General features: G+C 44.6%; 1 protein-coding gene across 1 annotated transcript in view; it reads right to left on the bottom strand.

The window, feature by feature from the left end:
- Nucleotides 1-4,460: 4,460 nt before the first annotated feature.
- Nucleotides 4,461-20,307, bottom strand: part of SORL1 (sortilin related receptor 1) — a 106,971-nt gene continuing 91,124 nt past the window's right edge. Inside the window, exons 41-48 of the mRNA XM_058194380.1 lie at nt 19,848-20,032; nt 19,421-19,540; nt 18,659-18,823; nt 17,497-17,671; nt 16,524-16,630; nt 6,693-6,885; nt 6,215-6,427; nt 4,461-4,614 (exon numbers count right to left, since the gene is read on the bottom strand). Coding sequence (XP_058050363.1) covers nt 4,547-4,614; nt 6,215-6,427; nt 6,693-6,885; nt 16,524-16,630; nt 17,497-17,671; nt 18,659-18,823; nt 19,421-19,540; nt 19,848-20,032 — 1,226 coding nt within the window. The 3' untranslated portion in view covers nt 4,461-4,546. The remainder of the gene's footprint in view (nt 4,615-6,214; nt 6,428-6,692; nt 6,886-16,523; nt 16,631-17,496; nt 17,672-18,658; nt 18,824-19,420; nt 19,541-19,847; nt 20,033-20,307) is intronic.

Genomic DNA, 20,307 nt, shown 5'->3' with positions numbered 1-20,307 from the left:
ACCCGCTTTACCCGGGCAATGCTATTAGATCCTAACCTCCATAGATTTGTGGTTCCACTCCTGAGATCTGAAATATGGAGATTCCAGGATCCAATCTGGGTCGGTCACCAGGGACCAGAAGCAGACCCTGGCTGCGGTGAGAGTGGGCAAGACACAACATTAGCCTTCCGAGCTTTCAGACCCGTGCTGGAGCCCATCCTCAGGGAACTTCAGATCAGATCAGATTCACAGAGCTGGAAGGGACCCGATAGGTCATCTAGTCCAACCCCCAGCTCAAGCAGGAGACCCTACACCATTTCTGACAAATGGCAAGGCCTTTGGGCTGTTTTAAGCATAGAACAGCTCAACGCACACATTCCAGTAGAGAGAAGTTCCCCGAGGATGGGCTCCATCCAGGGGTGGGCTTCAAAATTTTTAGCAAGAATATGTTTTATGTTATATTTTAGATTATGTTTGTTAGTTACAATACCCTGTATTCTGTTCTGGGAAGTCTCGGGGGGGAGGAGGGGGGAAATGGGGGGGGGGGAAGGGGAAGACTATAAATTGATTGGTTGCCATTGTACAGGAATAATGATAGAATTAAACAAGTTGGAATGGTGTAAAGTCGGGACTGCTCGGTAACCACTCCCGAAGGGAAAGGGTAAGGAAAGAGGAGTAAAGAAGGAAGAAAGTAGGTAGGCAGGTAGGTAGGTAGGAAAGAAGGGAGGGAGAAGAAAGGATAGGAGGAGAAGAAGGAGGAGAAGATAGAGGGTTAGAAAAGATGGTAGTAAGAAGTGGGAAAGAGACGGGGAAGTAGGAAAGTGAGGAGAAGGATGGTGGGGAAAGTCGAAGAAGGATGAGAAGGGTAGAAAGGATTAAGGGAGGGAGTGGCGGTCGAGCAGCCCTGATTGAGTATAATTTGAGTATAGGATCGATTGTTGGATAAGTGATTGTATTGTACACTGGTCAAATTGTGGGAATTATTATGGAAAAATAAAAAATTTTGCCCTGGTAAAAATTTTAGCAAGGGGTTTTCTGTCTGGTTGTTGGGTGGGTGTGGCCATAGTGGGCGTGGCCTAGTTGGCCTCCTGCACCACAATGGGAGGGGCGTTTTTGCCCTCCCCGGCCTCCAGAGGCATTCCTTGAGCCTCCAGGAGGGTGAAAACAGCCTCCCCAGGCTCTGGAGGCCTTCCTGAACTTCTGGTAGGCCCATTTTTTGCCCTCCCCAAGCCTCCGCACGTGCCCTGCTCTTACCTGCAGCCAAAACGGCCCATGTGGAGACTCCTGGGAGGGGCGGGGTGGGCGGGGCCAGCCAGGAATGGTATTTGGGGGTTTTCCGAACTGCACAGAATCTTAGCTAGAGGTTCCTTCCTTCCTTCCTTCCTTCCTTCCTTCCCTTCACAGTAGTTAGAATGCACTATTGCAGGCTAACTCTGCCCTCAGCCAGGAGTTCGATCCTGACCAGCTCAAGGTTGACTCATCCTTCCATCCTTCCAAGGTGGGTAAAATGAGGACCCAGATTGTTGGGGGAAAACATACTGATTCTGTAAACGGCTTAGAGAGAGCCGTAAATCACTGTAAAGCGGTATATAAGTCTAAGTGCTGTTGCTATTATGCAAAGCAATAGATTGTTTGCATTGACGTTTCCATGTCAATAAAGGGAAAGTCCCGTCTTGTAAAATATTGTTTGCGAAATGGGCCTGCATCCCAACCCCCTCGAGGCTCCTACAGAGGCCAGACGAAGCAATAAGAAAAAAACAGAACAAAGTAGAATTGTTGTACCTTTTTTGTTTTGTTTCGTTTTGTTTTTGCATCTATGAACACGTGCAAAATAATCTGCAGAAAACATTTAAGCCCTCGGTGTGACAACTTAGCAAGATTTTCATTCTACCCGCCTGACCATTTTTTAACTTTCTCACAAAGCCTGAAAAAGTATTCAGAGATAAAAAATAGGTTGTGTTTTGTGTTTTACTGCGGCAAAACAATGCCGGATGCAACTACAGGCGACAGAAAACAAACAACCCAAAGTTTAGCAAAAAAATAAAATAAAAATAGATTAAAGTGACGTCTCGCTAACCAACAATATGTGCATGACTGAGAATTTGGAACTCTGATCAAAAGCAGATTTCCTAATAAATTAGTTGAAACCGACCACAAATAATAAAAAATAAACCCAGAAACAAAACCCCACCCCTCCTATAAAACATAATACAAATAACTTTTTAGTCTTTCGGTCACTGTAAAACCTTAAGGAATGAACGATTCCTTCTCTCTTTATAGACAGATATAGACATAAGTACAGATTTCCTGAACATTTTTTTAAAATAACTTTTTCTTTTTTGCTGTAGGAAAAAGAAACACACAAATAGAAAGAAAACCTGAAAGATGGTTGAAATTGATCCTGAGAGAACCAGGTTATTCTGAAGAAACTTCGTGAATCTGGGGCGTAGATTTTGAGCAAATGTCCCTAAAAACGACAGGGCTTTGTAGCAGCAACGTTTCAAAAAGTAATAATAATGGAGAATGAAATGAAGAGCCAAACACCTCCGGGAAGTAGGAAACGAAGGTGGGTAAGGAGTGGAGGATAACGGCATTTGGGACTTGACAATCAAAGGCCCATCCCTGGAGCTAAGCTATCCATATTGTTCCATGTTCCCTGCTTCTAGGATCTGTCTTCATCCAGTAGAACAGTGATGGTTAACCTTTTCTGGACTGAGAGCCCAAAGTGCACACAAATGCACACGCACGCCTGTCTCTCCAAAATAAAGTGTGCACATGGCCCCGGGCATGTGCCCTGCCCCCCACGCATGGGCGCGCAGCCCCTCAAATGCCCCCTGCGCATGCGCGGCAGAGGCCCAAATACCAGCTGGCCGGCAGGAGGTGAGACTCCAACTCATCACTTAAGGGACAGAGGAAGAAAATCAGTGCCTCCTCCCCAAGACGGTCAAGCCAACAACTCAAGGGGATTCCTACAAATCTCTTTGAGTAATATCGAGCCGACTTGCAGAAGTCAGACTAGAGATAAGGGACTGGCATTCTGTGGCTGGCACGGACAACAGTTCAACAATGCTCCCATCTCTTGTTTGACTCGTTACTTCACATCAAAAGGTGGGGGGGGGGGGAAATTCTGCAGTGGTTTAACCCTGGAAAAAAGATAAATGGAAATAGTTCCATCCCACATGATGCCCATTACAGTCAGTAATGTGGAACACATGTGCTTTTTATTTTTAAAAGAGGCAACTGGTTTTTCTTTGAAGATGTTTCGCTCCCCATCCAAGAAGTTCCTTCATCCTAAATTGCATGAACAGTGGGATACAATCAAGATCAAGGGAGGTACTAAGACCACTCTATAAAGCCCTAGTAAGGCCCCACCTAGAGTACTGCATCCAGTTTTGGTCACCATACTATAAAAAAGATGTGGAGACTCTAGAAAGAGTGCAGAGAAGAGCAACCAGGATAATTAGGTGACTGGAAGCTAAAACATATGAAGAACTGTTGCAGGAACTGGGTATGTCTCGTTTAATGAAAAGAAGGACCAGGGGAGACATGATAGCAGTCTTCCAATATTTGGAAGGGGGTCCAAATATTGAACCCCCAAATAAAGATAGGAGGGGGTCAAGCTGGTTTCTAAAGCACCTGAAGGCCAGACAAGGAATAATGGATGGAAACTGACCAAGGAGAGATTCAACCTAGAAATGATGGAGGAGCTTTCTGACAGTGAGAACAATCAACCCATGGAACAGAAGTTGCCTTCGGAAATTGTGGGAGCTTCATCAGTTGAGACTTTCAAGTAGAGATTGGACTGCCATTTGTCAGAAATGGTGTAGGGTCTCCTGCTTGAGTGGATGGTTGGACCAGATGACTTATAAGGTCCCTTCCAGCTCCATTAATCTGTCTTGAAAAAGCTGAATGAAACGTCTTCAAAGAAAAACCAGAAAGCCTCTTGAAAAACTAAAAAAAGCACCTTTGGAATAATGGATGGAAACTAATCAAGGAGACAACCTTTGAGACAACCATGACCTGGATGACTGAGCATCTCCACTGACAACACAGGACAATGGAGAACCTGAGGAGACCATACCATTTCATTAATGCACATTGCAAAGAAGGGTTCCCTTGTAACGACAGACTGTCCTTTGGTTTCCATCTGACTTCTTCAAAGCCAGAAGAAGCGTCCCAACCGCTCACAAGTTCTCAGAGGATCAAAGTCATTACCAGTGGGAAAGTCCTCACAGAATCAAAAGTCTGCTCAGGAAACGTTCAGACCAAAATGAAGTTTGGAAAAGAAGAACAAGGAAAGAAACCCAACCCCGGAAAAATACTCGCTTAAATCAACCTGATTTGAAATTTCACAGCCGTGTGCTACAAAGTGTAATCATCATTTCTTTTTTTTTTTGTTTGTTTTCTTTTTCAGCCGATACAAAAATAATGTATTGCAACTCAAAAGTGCTTTTCAGTTTTGTTTTTTTTAAAATAAACAGTTGACTTTTTTTTTCTTTATCAAATAAAATATTTACACCATATTTTGTTTTTTGTTTTTTTTGCTTTCCGGAACCAGAAACCTTCTTCACGCTATTACCATGGGGACGTCGTCTGAGAAACCCGTAATCATTGCGGCTTCGTCGTCTTCATCTCCTGGTAAATCAAGCCACAAGGTTTATGTTGACACACAGTGACAATGAGAGACATTGAAGACACGAAGAAGGGTAGAGGTGAGCATGAAGGTCACTGGGGACCATCCCTACCTCCTCACCATCATCCATAGCAGGGGTATCCAACCTTGGCAACTTGAAGACTTGTGGACTTCAACTCCCAGAATTCAGAAATTTTGGGAGTTGAAGTCCACAAGTCTTCAAGATTTCAAGGTTGGAGACCCCTGATCCATAGAATCATCAGTTTGGAAAAGCCCAATAAAAGATGGTTAATTTGGGGGGGGGGAGGATTTGAAGACTAGTGCAATGTGTGGTCTAATCTGTGGACTGGTTTTTTTTTTTAATATTACCTTTTACGTATATATTATGATCAGATGTTGGATCAATTTCATTATCAGATAAGAGATCACCTGGAATATTGTTTATTTAACATAGTATTCTGGTTAAATAGGGGCAGGAGAGCTTATAACTACTTGTAGACCTGTTATATAAAGGGGAGGAGAATTAATTTATTTCCCTGTCTGCCTATCATTTATCTATCTATCTATCTATCTATCTATCTATCTATCTATCTATCTATCTATCTATCTATCTATCTATCTATCATCTATCATCCATTTATCTATCTCTCTCTCTCTCTCTCTCTCTCTCTCTCTCTCTCTCTCTCTCTATATATATATATATATACATATATACATATATATATACATATATATATACACACACACATATACATATACTTGTTTTCTGAGGTTTTCACGGGTGTTTGTATGTAGGTCTTTGGTTGTTCGGGTTTTCTCCCGTGTAAAATTGGAAGTGTCTTGGTGACGTTTCGACGAAGTCTCATTCGTCATCTTCAGGCTTCAGCTTCGTGCTTCTGGGAGCAATGTATATATATATGTATATATATATATGTATATGTATGTATATGTATATATATATATATAATCAATCTATCTTTCTACCTCTATCTATCTATCTATCTATCTATCTATCTATCTATCTATCTATCTATCTATCTATCATCTCTTTATCTATCTATTATCTATCATCTATTTATCTATCATCTCTTTATCTATTATCTATCATCTATCTATCATCTATCAACAATCATCTATCTATCATGCATTATCTATTTATCTATCATCTATCATCCATCTATCTATCTGTCTCTCTGTCTCTCACTCTCTCTCTCTCTCACACACACACATATATCTATCTTTCTACTTATCTAGCTATCATCTATTATCTATCTATCTATCTATCTATCTATCTATCTATCTATCTATCTATCTATCTATCTATCTATTATCTATCTATCTCTATATATAAAAAGCCCAATGAAGCTACTTAATCCAAACTCTCCAAACTCAATAAAGGAACCCAAATTAAAGCATTCATTCATTCATTCATTCATTCATTCACCACCCAACTCTAATGGACTCTGGAGGTGGCTGCAGTGGAAATCTTAACAAGCTAAACCTCGGTCCAGGTAGAGCAGGCACAGTTTGAAAGCTTGATATTAAATCCAGCTGTGCTTCTGAATTCCACCTAAGCCTTCCTAAGGCTCAGCCCTCACTTACCTAAGTCATCTCCAGAGGAGAATACGGCGGAGCCCAGTCGGGAGTTGTAGTGACTGTTGGCAAAAGCTGTGAAGCTATTTTGAAGCCTTCGATGCCTCATGTACAAGACCACAAACCCGACGCCCACCGTCACTAGTAAAAGAAACAAGACGGGCACCACAATGGCAGCAACATCCTTAGATTTGCCCAATATGGATGCACTGGCATCTCCATCTGCAGAAAGAGAAAAAGATGAAAGAATATAGAACTCGCAAAGCTTCACTTGATACCAAGAAGTTCTCAGAATAAGGTCAAAGTCATTCTCAACATCCGACTGTTGAGCAGAAGACCTGACATTGGCCAACTGGAAAATGAGGAAGGATCTAAACTCTTCTCCCTCTCTCCTCCTCTCCCACTCCCTCCCTTTCTCTCTCTTTCTCGGGGTCCAAACAAGAGATGCTGTAGAGAAGTGACCATGAGGAGATGGAGACCTTCCTACCTCTTCCCAGCTCACTGTAAAGAAGAGTGGCAGGCTCTCCACACATCTGCCCACTATAGAGACATCTTGCTTGCACTGTGAAGGAGTAATTGTGGCCGGCCTTCAGGTGGGAAACCTTGAAGACGTTCTCCGTCGTGTTCCCCAGATACGATGTAGTGTTGGTCCCGCTGTCAAACATGTGCACCTCATAGCCCTGAAGGTGGAAAGAACACCTTCCAGGTGAACGGTGAACACCTTCAAGGTGAAGACCTTCAAGGTGAACGGAAGTATTTAGAATTGTCAGAGGAGGAACAGAAAAGGCAGGGAAAACTTTATTTTCCAGAACTCCTAATGCCTTGTAGATGATGGTTATGAAGTTTGACATCCATCTGAGTGTTGTGACTCCAGCCCCCGAACCTGGCCCCATGCCCGACAGTGACTCCGAAAGTGAGGGGGAAGGGCCGGTAAGGCTTACCACGGGAGCACCGATGCCTTTGGCTCGGCTCCAGCAGCCAGAACCAGACGAGTCGGAGGATATAATGAGGCCGTCATCCCCTGATTCCTCCCTTCCCCAGGCTACGCCTTCAGACCCAGCTGATAATAATAATAATCAAGCTTGGATTGACCCGCGCTTCAGAAGATTAGAGAGGCGGCGTCATCAAAGGGAAGGGTGGGGCAGGAGCCCCACCCCACAGGATATATAAGGAGCTTTGGGACTGCTCTCACTCCACGGGAAGCAAAGTTTAGCTGATCTGTTTCAAAAAGAGCTGAAAGTCTTGCTACGTGAGTCATTTGTTTGAACTTTGGCAGGCAGCTGCGATTTCTCTGCCAGGACCGATAAGAGCCGTGAATCCACTGGCTGAAGGCCAGCTCGTTACTCCGAAGTGGGGAAGGAGACAGAACATTGAGGTGCACTATTTGCTTTCACGTTGGTGGTATTTCATTCCATTTTCCCTTACTCTGCAGCGGGGGTGTCAAACTCGATTTTGCTGAGGTCTGTACCAAGATTGGGCTGGGGGGGGGGAGAGGCATGGCTAGAATGGGCATGGCCAGCTTGACATCACTCATATCGGGGGGCGCCTGTGGTGGCCCAAGTGCTCTGCCAGCGAAAACAGGCTCCCGAGCTCCATTTTTTGCTGCAATGGCCTCCTACAACCCTCTGCCAGCGAAAACGGAGCTCGGGAGGGTCGCGCATGGCCCTCCCGGTTCTGTTTTCGCTGGCAGAGGCACCGGAAGCCAGCACATCACTGTTTTGAGGGCGGCCCCACGAACCGGATCTAAGCACCCCATGGATCGGATCCGGCCCCTGGGCCTTGAGTTTGACACCCCTGCTCTACAGGCCTCTGGTGGCTCAGACTGCTAAGACAATCTGTTATTAACAGCAGCTGCTTGCAATTACTGCAGGTTCAAGCCCCACCAGGCCCAAGGTTGACTCAGCCTTCCATCCTTTATAAGGTAGGTAAAATGAGGACCCAGATTGTTGGGGGCAATAAGTTGACTTTGTATATAATATACAAATGGATGAAGACTAATGCTTAACATAGTGTAAGCCGCCCTAAGTCTTCGGAGAAGGGTGGGATATAAATGCAAATAAAAATAAAATAAAAAATAAAAATAAATAATACAGCAATGTTTCTCAATCTTAGCATGGTTGACAAGATGTATGGACTTCAATTCCCAAAAGATGGATGGACTTCAACTCCCAGAACTTGGGGGAATTCTAGGAGTTAAGGTCCACCTATGTTTTAGTTGCCAAGTTGAAAACCATTGGTTGACAGCATTAGGTGACAGCATCCCTTCTCCTAGGGCTGCAGAAAACCTGGGCTTGGAGTTTATAATTATTTGTTTGGAGGCCCCTGTTCTGTTTTGTTTTGTTCCATTGATGTTGTTATTCCTTAGATTGTTTTAGTCTGGGCTGAGTAAAGCTCAAATAGATTTACTCAGCCCAGTTTTTTTAGCTGTTTTTATGGAGGGTTTATCTGGAGTTCATTGGAGTTGGGTGGCCAACACATTTAAACTAATAATAATCATGTATTGCACAAGCAAAACCATTTTGTTTGGACTTATTCTGTTACTTAACTCTTGACAGCGCGATCTGCAAATCATGCTTTGTATATGGTCCTGTGCAATGTAAATACCGTACTTTTAGGGGAAAAAAAGGGTGAAAAGAGGGTGAAAATCTGGAGTCTTATACTCCAAATGTAGTCCTGTCCAACTTCTCAAACGGAGGTTTCAGAGGCTGAAAAAAAGCATCAGAAACGGAGCTTCAGAAAAAAAGCCCCAAACCGAGTTTCATGGAGCTTAGAAAAAAAGCCCCCAAACAGAGGTTCAGAAAAGAAGCCCCCGAACAGAGCTTCAGAAAAGAAGCTCCCAAGCAGAGCTTCAGAAAAGAAGCTCCAAAACAGAGCTTCAGAAAAGAAGCCCCCGAACAGAGCTTCAGAAAAAAAGCCCCCAAACAGAGCTTCAGAAAAGAAGCCCCCAAACAGAGCTTCAGAAAAAAAGCCCCCAAACAGAGCTTCAGAAAAGAAGCCCCCAAACAGAGCTTCAGAAAAGAAGCCCCTAACAGAGCTTCAGAAAAAAAGCCCCCAAACAGAGCTTCAGAAAAAAAAGCCCCCAAACAGAGCTTCAGAAAAGAAGCTCCTAACAGAGCTTCAGAAAAAAAGCCCCCAAACAGAGCTTCAGAAAAAAAAGCCCCAAACAGAGCTTGGAAAAAAGCCCCAAACAGAGCTTCAGAAAAGAAGCTCCCAAACAGAGCTTCAGAGGCTTTTTTTTCTGAAGTTCTGTTTTGGAGGCTTTCAGAGGCAGAAAAAAAAGCCAAAAAAAGCAAGGCACAGAGCTCACAACCAAGGAAACTGTTGCTAAAATTCACCTCTGGGAACAGCTGATTGGGGGTATTTCGGGAGGCTGATCCACCTGCCAATCAGCTTTTTTCTTATTTTCTTCCCCAAAAACTAAGGTGCGTCTTATACTCCGGTGCGTCTTATAGTCCGAAAAATACAGTAAACCAATAAACCACGATTCCGGCAACCGTGGCTCAGCGCATTGCGTGAACACAACCAGTTTGCATGCAACCCTAGGGATCCACTGAAGAGGTCAAAGAAAATGCGGCGGAGATGGGAAAGAGTGTCATTGTAACACAACTGGCAACCTACCCGGGTTTCATTAAATTGGTTTTCTTTCAAGGCTAAGCTCTTCCAAAATAACAAGATGTGGTCATTTTCTGGTATAATCTTTAAAGCATCCGGCGCAGCCAAGGATACTGTAACAAACATTGGAGAGACAGGTGGATATGACAGGTAAATATACTAGCAACTTCTTAGTAAAGGCAGGGAACATAAAAGATCCATTGAATTCAATGGGACTCACGCTCTGGATGATGTTTGGCCCTTATACCAAAATACACTTTACCTGTGTTGATTTTCAAACTAGCTTCTTTGCTCATGTTTCCTAGCTGTATAACGATGTGGTATCTTCCGCCGGGGTCCAGTTTTTTGATGGTATATTCCACCGTGCTGTTTCGGGTTTTCACCTTGTAGTTTCGATCCGTCTTTCTTATTAAGTCTTTCACAGCTACTGCATACAACTGGGGAGAAGCGAAGGTGGAAACTCGGACATGGGAGATACAACGTCCTTCAACCTCCAGCACGAAGTATTGTATCCCAGTTGGAGCATCTTTTTAGGACAATGTCTTTCAACTTTGACAACTTGAAGAGGTCATGGACTTCTACTCCCAGAATTCCCCAACCAGCCATGGCTGGCTGGGGAATTCTGGGTGTTGAAGTCCATGCATCTTAAAATTGACGAGGTTGAAAGACAGTGCTTTAGGGGAAAAAGAGATCCATTGAGAATTTGGCCGAAAAAGGCTAAATCCCACCTAGGACAGTATTGACCTTGGATTAATTAAATAATTAACCTTGGAATCGAAAGCTAGCATCCTGTGTTGAACCCACCCCCTCTGGCACTGAGGTTCCATGTGTATGGGTTCTAGGGTTCCATGTTTATGGATCAGTTCACCAAGCTTGGTCTAGTGTTCTACCTTGTGAGGACCACAGATCACAAGGTCCCTCAGCGAGATGCAGGCCAATCCAAGCAACGGTGAATGTATCTTCCCCAGATTGGTGATGACCTCAATACAATAATTCCGTTTAATCTATCAAGGCTAACCATGCTCCAAAGTCTTCCCATTGGCGCTAACAAGGCTGGACAGATTTCCTGACCTTTCCAGAAGAAGAAAGGTATATAAGTGCTCTACCAACCATAGTCATGAGACCCCGACAGAGGTGGGTTTCACATAATTTTATCACCGGTTCGCTGCGCACCAAAAATGTGAGCATGGGTACACACACTCATTTTCCTTGCCTTCCAACTTTGCTCTTGTGCATGGCTTGTACGCAGCTTAGAAAACGTGGCTAAATAGGACGGCATAGTGCCAGGGCAGGTGGGCAGCCCCACCCACAGGTCGGCACTACCGGTTCACTCAAAACGGTCCGAACCAGCTGAATACCATCGCTGGGCTCCAACCATACATGGAGTCAACATCGGGCCAAGCTTGGACTGACGCAACCCACTTACCATATCTTGATCTGGGGAATCGTAAGGCGACTCCCATTTAATGATGGCAAATGTTTTTGATAGGTGGACAGCGTGAAGGTGTCGAGGGGGAAGGCGATTGTCAGGAATCATCTTCACAACAATGTAATCTGAGGGTGGTCCTTGGTACGGAGAAATAACTCGCACCTAGAGGAAACGAGATAACAAGTAGAGCAATTCATTCCTGAAAAGTACAATGTGGATTTTCCAGATCACGAAGCATCAGTGGCGGGTTTTCTACCGGTTTGCCCCGGTTCGGGGGAACCGGTAGTGGCAGCGGCGGGAGGCTCCGTCCACCCGCCAGAACGTCATCACAAACATCCTGTGCATGCGAAGAAGGTTCTGTGCGCGCATGCGGGCACTCACAGTTCCAAACCAGTAGTGAAGGTAAGTGGAACCTACTACTGCGAAACATCGCCTGAATCTAACTGACATGGACTATTAGATCTGGTTTAGCTTCTTGGCAAACCCGTGGTTTCCATTCTTTCATAACTTACGTTCCACCAACTACTCAATCAAAGAAGTTGAATTCCACCGTGATAAGGAGCAAAAAGCTCACTCTAAGCTAAGAGAGCACGTTGGACAAATCGTGGTTAAACTACAGCTTAGCACCGCGTATGACCCCCCACCCAAACATCTGTTTAAAGGATACTACAGGAACAACTTCCAAATCTCCTCTCTCATCTGTATTTCAGTTAAGTTTCTGCAGAAATTCCCAAAAAGAATTAATGGAATTAATGGAAAGTCCATCCTTACCAGGAATAAGTACTGCTCATCCCGGTTAACAATCACAGTCATATTGTGGAGAGTTGTAGTCGCATTGCTAGGATTCCGATAGAGTTCCAGGAAGGATGTGGCATAAAATATGCCGTATATCTGCCCAGGGTGGAGAGGAAATAAGGAAGAATTAATAAACATGCTAATTCTGCTGTCCTGTAAATCAGGGGTCTCCAACCTTGGCAACTTGAAGACTTGTGGACTTCAACTCCCAGAATCCCTCAGCCAGCAAAGCAAAGCTGGCTGAGGAATTCTTGGAGTTGAAGTCCACAAGTCTTCCAAGTTGCCATGGTTGGAGACCCCTGCTGTAAATAACGCCCAGAATCCTCAGCCAGCAAAGCAAAGCTGGCTGAGGAATTCTTGGAGTTGAATTCTTGGAGTTGAATTCTTGGAGTTGAATTCTTGGAGTTGAATTCTTGGAGTTGAATTCTTGGAGTTGAATTCTTGAGTTGAATTCTTGGAGTTGAATTCTTGGAGTTGAATTCTTGGAGTTGAATTCTTGGAGTTGAATTCTTGAGTTGAATTCTTGGAGTTGAATTCTTGGAGTTGAATTCTTGGAGTTGAATTCTTGGAGTTGAATTCTTGGAGTTGAAGTCCACAAGTCTTCCAAGTTGCCATGGTTGGAGACCCCTGCTGTAAATAACGCCCAGAATCCTCAGCCAGCAAAGCAAAGCTGGCTGAGGAATTCTTGAGTTGAATTCTTGGAGTTGAATTCTTGGAGTTGAATTCTTGGAGTTGAATTCTTGGAGTTGAAGTCCACAAGTCTTCCAAGTTGCCATGGTTGGAGACCCCTGCTGTAAATAACGCCCAGAATCCTCAGCCAGCAAAGCAAAGCTGGCTGAGGAATTCTTGGAGTTGAAGTCCACAAGTCTTCCAAGTTGCCATGGTTGGAGACCCCTGCTGTAAATAACGCCCAGAATCCTCAGCCAGCAAAGCAAAGCTGGCTGAGGAATTCTTGGAGTTGAAGTCCACAAGTCTTCCAAGTTGCCATGGTTGGAGACCCCTGCTGTAAATAACGCCCAGAATCCTCAGCCAGCAAAGCAAAGCTGGCTGAGGAATTCTTGGAGTTGAAGTCCACAAGTCTTCCAAGTTGCCATGGTTGGAGACCCCTGCTGTAAATAACGCCCAGAATCCTCAGCCAGCAAAGCAAAGCTGGCTGAGGAATTCTTGAGTTGAATTCTTGGAGTTGAATTCTTGAGTTGAATTCTTGAGTTGAAGTCCACAAGTCTTCCAAGTTGCCATGGTTGGAGACCCCTGCTGTAAATAACGGCCCAGAATCCTCAGCCAGCAAAGCAAAGCTGGCTGAGGAATTCTTGAGTTGAAGTCCACAAGTCTTCCAAGTTGCCATGGTTGGAGACCCCTGCTGTAAATAACGCCCAGAATCCTCAGCCAGCAAAGCAAAGCTGGCTGAGGAATTCTTGAGTTGAAGTCCACAAGTCTTCCAAGTTGCCATGGTTGGAGACCCCTGCTGTAAATAACGCCCAGAATCCTCAGCCAGCAAAGCAAAGCTGGCTGAGGAATTCTTGAGTTGAAGTCCACAAGTCTTCCAAGTTGCCATGGTTGAGACCCCTGCTGTAAATAACGCCCAGAATCCTCAGCCAGCAAAGCAAAGCTGGCTGAGGAATTCTTGAGTTGAAGTCCACAAGTCTTCCAAGTTGCCATGGTTGGAGACCCCTGCTGTAAATAACGCCCAGAATCCTCAGCCAGCAAAGCAAAGCTGGCTGAGGAATTCTTGAGTTGAAGTCCACAAGTCTTCCAAGTTGCCATGGTTGGAGACCCCTGCTGTAAATAACGGCCCAGAATCCTCAGCCAGCAAAGCAAAGCTGGCTGAGGAATTCTTGAGTTGAAGTCCACAAGTCTTCCAAGTTGCCATGGTTGGAGACCCCTGCTGTAAATAACGCCCAGAATCCTCAGCCAGCAAAGCAAAGCTGGCTGAGGAATTCTTGGAGTTGAAGTCCACAAGTCTTCCAAGTTGCCATGGTTGGAGACCCCTGCTGTAAATAACGCCCAGAATCCTCAGCCAGCAAAGCAAAGCTGGCTGAGGAATTCTTGAGTTGAATTCTTGAGTTGAAGTCCACAAGTCTTCCAAGTTGCCATGGTTGGAGACCCCTGCTGTAAATAACGGCCCAGAATCCTCAGCCAGCAAAGCAAAGCTGGCTGAGGAATTCTTGAGTTGAAGTCCACAAGTCTTCCAAGTTGCCATGGTTGGAGACCCCTGCTGTAAATAACGCCCAGAATCCTCAGCCAGCAAAGCAAAGCTGGCTGAGGAATTCTTGGAGTTGAATTCTTGGAGTTGAAGTCCACAAGTCTTCCAAGTTGCCATGGTTGGAGACCCCTGCTGTAAATAACGGCCCAGAATCCTTTAGTCCCAGGGTTTTCAGACATTTTCAGTCCATGGGATGAATCCAAGAAATCGCATTTTTACCACATTCCTTGGCCCGCTCCAGTTGCATTCGACGGCTGTCTGGTTGACCGCTTTGGCCTTCAGGCTGGGCGGGAAGGGCCTTGTGCCGCGGGTCACCACGTGTGCGAAAGACAGCGGGCTGTCCCCCAGTTCCGTCTTGGCCCAGGCGGATATTTCATACGGCGTTTGAGCAGTCAGGTTCCTCACTGGGGAAGGCAGGAGAAATTTCCGGACAGTTAGAACCATGAATCCGTGGAACAACTTGCCTCCAGAAGTTGTGAATGCTCCCAACACTGGAAGTTTTTAAAAAGAGATTGGACAACCATTTGTCCGAAATGGTAGATGGTTTTTCACCTGAGCAGGGGGTTGAACTAGAAAACTATTATTCTATTCTATTCCTATTCCTATTTTATTCCGTGGTGGAATTCAAATTTTTTACTACTGGTTCTGTGGACATGGTGTGGCTTGGTGGGTGTGGCTTTGGTAGGCATGGCAGGGAAGGATATTGCAAACTCCCATTTCCTCCCGATCAGCTGGGACTCAGGAGGCAGAGAATAGATGGGGGTGGGGCCAGCCAGAGGTGGTATTTGCTGGTTCTCCAAACTACTCAAAATTTCCGCTACCGGTTCTCCAGAACCGGTTCAGAACCTGCTGGATTTCACCCCTGGTTTTCCATTCCATTCCATTCCATTCCATCATTATTTTTCCATTCCAATCCATTCTATTCACCCTTCAGCATAATAAAAGGATTTGATGATCTGATTCAAGCGTCCTTGGCTAAGGGTCATTTGGGGACCGGATCTCCCTGTTCCCTGGTAGTTCTGCTCAGATCATCTTACCTGTTTGAGCGGACTTCCCTCCATCTACAAAGAACGATCTTTTCTCTTGTCGGTGGGTGTCAAAAGTCCAGAAAATTTTCACAACGTAGCCGTTCACCTGTCAACCAGCCAGTATAAAAATGTGCAAGACGGACAGATAAAATACCTGATCAATTTCTGGGTGGTTTTGTTTTATGTGAGTGAACGAAAAGAGGCCTGTCACCAAAAGATTATTAATATGATTGTTAAGATTATTATATTTAATATAATATTATATTTTCAGTAGAAGGTACTGTATGTACGAGGGAGAAATGAATAGTTATAATGTTGATTATTATTATTGTAAAATTAGAGAATTATCAATGTAACAAACATTGGAGAGACAGGTGGATATGACAGGTAAATATACTAGCAACTTCTTAGTAAAGGCAGGGAACATAAAGATCCATTGAATTCAATGGGACTCACGCTCTGGATGATGTTTGGCCCTTATACCAAAATACTCTTTACCTGTGTTGATTTTCAAACTAGCTTCTTTGCTCATGTTTCCTAGCTGTATAACGATGTGGTATCTTCCGGGTCCAGTTTTTGATGGTATATTCCACCGTGCTGTTTCGAGTTTTCACCTTGTAGTTTCGATCCGTCTTTCTTATTAAGTCTTTCACAGCTACTGCATACAACTGGGGAGAAGCCCCAAACAGAGCTTCAGAAAAGAAGCTCCCAAGCAGAGCTTCAGAAAAGAAGCTCTCAAACAGAGCTTCAGAAAAAAAGCCCCCAAACAGAGGTTCAGAAAAGAAGCCCCCAAACAGAGCTTCGGAAAAAAAGCCCCCAAACAGAGCTTCGGAAAAGAAGCCCCCAAACAGAGCTTCAGAGGCTTTTTTTTCTGAAGTTCTGTTTTGGAGGCTTTCAGAGGCAGAAAAAAAAGCCAAAAAAAGCAAGGCATAGAGCTCACAACCAAGGAAACTGTTGCTAAAATTCACCTTTGGGAACAGCTGATTTGGGGTATTCCGGGAGGCCGATCCACCTGCCAATCAGCTTTTTTCTTATTTTCCTCCCAAAAAACGAAGGTGCGTCTTATACTCCGGTGCGTCTTATACTCCGAAAAATACAGTAAACCAATAAACCACGATTCCGGCAACCGTGGCTCAGCGCGTTGCGTGAACACAACCAGTTTGCATGCAACCCTAGGGATCCATTGAAGAGGTCAAAGAAAATGCGGCGGAGATGGGAAAGAGCGTCATTGTAACACAACTGGCAACCTACCCGGGTTTCATTAAATTGGTTTTCTTTCAAGGCTAAGCTCTTCCAAAATAACAAGATGTGGTCATTTTCTGGTATAATCTTTAAAGCATCCGGCGCAGCCAAGGATACTGTAAAATCCCCATTCCCATCCCACTCCAGGGGAAGGATATTGCAAACTCCCCATTTCCTCCCGATCAGCTGGGACTCAGGAGGCAGAGAATAGATGGGGGTGGGGCCAGCCAGAGGTGGTATTTGCTGATTCTCCAAACTACTCAAAATTTCCGCTACCGGTTCTCCAGAACCGGTTCAGAACCTGCTGGATTTCACCCCTGGTTTTCCATTCCATTCCATTCCATTCCATCATTATTTTTCCATTCCAATCCATTCTATTCACCCTTCAGCATAATAAAAGGATTTGATGATCTGATTCAAGCGTCCTTGGCTAAGGGTCATTTGGGGACCGGATCTCCCTGTTCCCTGGTAGTTCTGCTCAGATCATCTTACCTGTTTGAGCGGACTTCCCTCCATCTACAAAGAACGATCTTTTCTCTTGTCGGTGGGTGTCAAAAGTCCAGAAAATTTTCACAACGTAGCCGTTCACCTGTCAACCAGCCAGTATAAAAATGTGCAAGACGGACAGATAAAATACCTGATCAATTTCTGGGTGGTTTTGTTTTATGTGAGTGAACGAAAAGAGGCCTGTCACCAAAAGATTATTAATATGATTGTTAAGATTATTATATTTAATATAATATTATATTTTCAGTAGAAGGTACTGTATGTACGAGGGAGAAATGAATAGTTATAATGTTGATTATTATTATTGTAAAATTAGAGAATTATCAATGTAACAAACATTGGAGAGACAGGTGGATATGACAGGTAAATATACTAGCAACTTCTTAGTAAAGGCAGGGAACATAAAAGATCCATTGAATTCAATGGGACTCACGCTCTGGATGATGTTTGGCCCTTATACCAAAATACTCTTTACCTGTGTTGATTTTCAAACTAGCTTCTTTGCTCATGTTTCCTAGCTGTATAACGATGTGGTATCTTCCGCCGGGGTCCAGTTTTTTGATGGTATATTCCACCGTGCTGTTTCGAGTTTTCACCTTGTAGTTTCGATCCGTCTTTCTTATTAAGTCTTTCACAGCCACCGCATACAACTGGGGAGAAGCGAAGGTGGAAACTCGGACATGGGAGATACAACATCCTTCAACCTCCAGCACAGTATTGTATCCCAGTTGGAGCATCTTTTTAGGACAATGTCTTTCAACTTTGACAACTTGAAGAGGTCATGGACTTCTATTCCCAGAATTCCCCAGCCAGCCATGGCTGGCTGGGGAATTCTGGGAGTTGAAGTCCATGCATCTTAAAATTGACAAGGTTGAAAGACACTGCTTTAGGGGAAAAAGAGATCCATTGAGAATTTGGCCGAAAAAGGCTAAATCCCACCTAGGACAGTATTGACCTTGGATTAATTAAATAATTAACCTTGGAATCGAAAGCTAGCATCCTGTGTTGAACCCACCCCCTCTGGCACTGAGGTTCCATGTGTATGGGTTCTAGGGTTCCATGTTTATGGATCAGTTCACCAAGCTTGGTCTAGTGTTCTACCTTGTGAGGACCACAGATCACAAGGTCCCTCAGCGAGATGCAGGCCAATCCAAGCAACGGTGAATGTATCTTCCCCAGATTGGTGATGACCTCAATACAATAATTCCGTTTAATCTATCAAGGCTAACCATGCTCCAAAGTCTTCCCATTGGCGCTAACAAGGCTGGACAGATTTCCTGACCTTTCCAGAAGAAGAAAGGTATATAAGTGCTCTACCAACCATAGTCATGAGACCCCGACAGAGGTGGGTTTCACATAATTTTATCACCGGTTCGCTGCGCACCAAAAATGTGAGCATGGGTACACACACTCATTTTCCTTGCCTTCCAACTTTGCTCTTGTGCATGGCTTGTACGCAGCTTAGAAAACGTGGCTAAATAGGACGGCATAGTGCCAGGGCAGGTGGGCAGCCCCACCCACAGGTCGGCACTACCGGTTCACCCGAACCGGTCCGAACCAGCTGAATACCATCGCTGGGCTCCAACCATACATGGAGTCAACATCGGGCCAAGCTTGGACTGACGCAACCCACTTACCATATCTTGATCTGGGGAATCGTAAGGCGACTCCCATTTAATGATGGCAAATGTTTTTGATAGGTGGACAGCGTGAAGGTGTCGAGGGGGAAGGCGATTGTCAGGAATCATCTTCACAACAATGTAATCTGAGGGTGGTCCTTGGTACGGAGAAATAACTCGCACCTAGAGGAAACGAGATAACAAGTAGAGCAATTCATTCCTGAAAAGTACAATGTGGATTTTCCAGATCATGAAGCATCAGTGGCGGGTTTTCTACCGGTTCGCCCCGGTTCGGGGAACCGGTAGTAGCGCGGAGGCTCTCCACCCGCCAGAACGTCATCACAAACATCCTGTGCATGCGAAGAAGGTTCTGTGCGCGCATGCGGGCACTCACAGTTCCAAACCAGTAGTGAAGGTAAGTGGAACCTACTACTGCGAAACATCGCCTGAATCTAACTGACATGGACTATTAGATCTGGTTTAGCTTCTTGGCAAACCCGTGGTTTCCATTCTTTCATAACTTACGTTCCACCAACTACTCAATCAAAGAAGTTGAATTCCACCGTGATAAGGAGCAAAAAGCTCAGTCTAAGCTAAGAGAGCACGTTGGACAAATCGTGGTTAAACTACAGCTTAGCACGTATGACCCCCACCCAAACATCTGTTTAAAGGATACTACAGGAACAACTTCCAAATCTCCTCTCTCATCTGTATTTCAGTTAAGTTTCTGCAGAAATTCCCAAAAAGAATTAATGGAATTAATGGAAAGTCCATCCTTACCAGGAATAAGTACTGCTCATCCCGGTTAACAATCACAGTCATATTGTGGAGAGTTGTAGTCGCATTGCTAGGATTCCGATAGAGTTCCAGGAAGGATGTGGCATAAAATATGCCGTATATCTGCCCAGGGTGGAGAGGAAATAAGGAAGAATTAATAAACATGCTAATTCTGCTGTCCTGTAAATCAGGGGTCTCCAACCTTGGCAACTTGAAGACTTGTGGACTTCACCCCCCAGAACCCCTCAGCCAGCAAAGCAAAGCTGGCTGAGGAATTCTTGGAGTTGAATTCTTGGAGTTGAAGTCCACAAGTCTTCCAAGTTGCCATGGTTGGAGACCCCTGCTGTAAATAACGGCCCAGAATCCTTTAGTCCCAGGGTTTTCAGACATTTTCAGTCCATGGGATGAATCCAAGAAATCGCATTTTTACCACATTCCTTGGCCCGCTCCAGTTGCATTCGACGGCTGTCTGGTTGACCGCTTTGGCCTTCAGGCTGGGCGGGAAGGGCCTTGTGCCGCGGGTCACCACGTGTGCGAAAGACAGCGGGCTGTCCCCCAGTTCCGTCTTGGCCCAGGCGGATATTTCATACGGCGTCTGAGCAGTCAGGTTCCTCACTGGGGAAAGCAGGAGAAATTTCCTGACAGTTAGAACCATGAATCCGTGGAACAACTTGCCTCCAGAAGTTGTGAATGCTCCCAACACTGGAAGTTTTTAAAAAGAGATTGGACAACCATTTGTCCAAAATGGTAGATGGTTTTTCACCTGAGCAGGGGGTTGAACTAGAAAACTATTATTCTATTCTATTCTATTCTATTCTATTCTATTCTATTCTATTCTATTCTATTCTATTCTATTCTATTCTTCTATTCTATTCTATTCCTATTCCTAT

Source organism: Ahaetulla prasina, chromosome 9 (genome assembly GCF_028640845.1).
Source record: "Ahaetulla prasina isolate Xishuangbanna chromosome 9, ASM2864084v1, whole genome shotgun sequence".
Lineage (NCBI taxonomy): Eukaryota > Metazoa > Chordata > Lepidosauria > Squamata > Colubridae > Ahaetulla > Ahaetulla prasina.
This window is presented reverse-complemented; position numbering and strand designations above follow the sequence as displayed.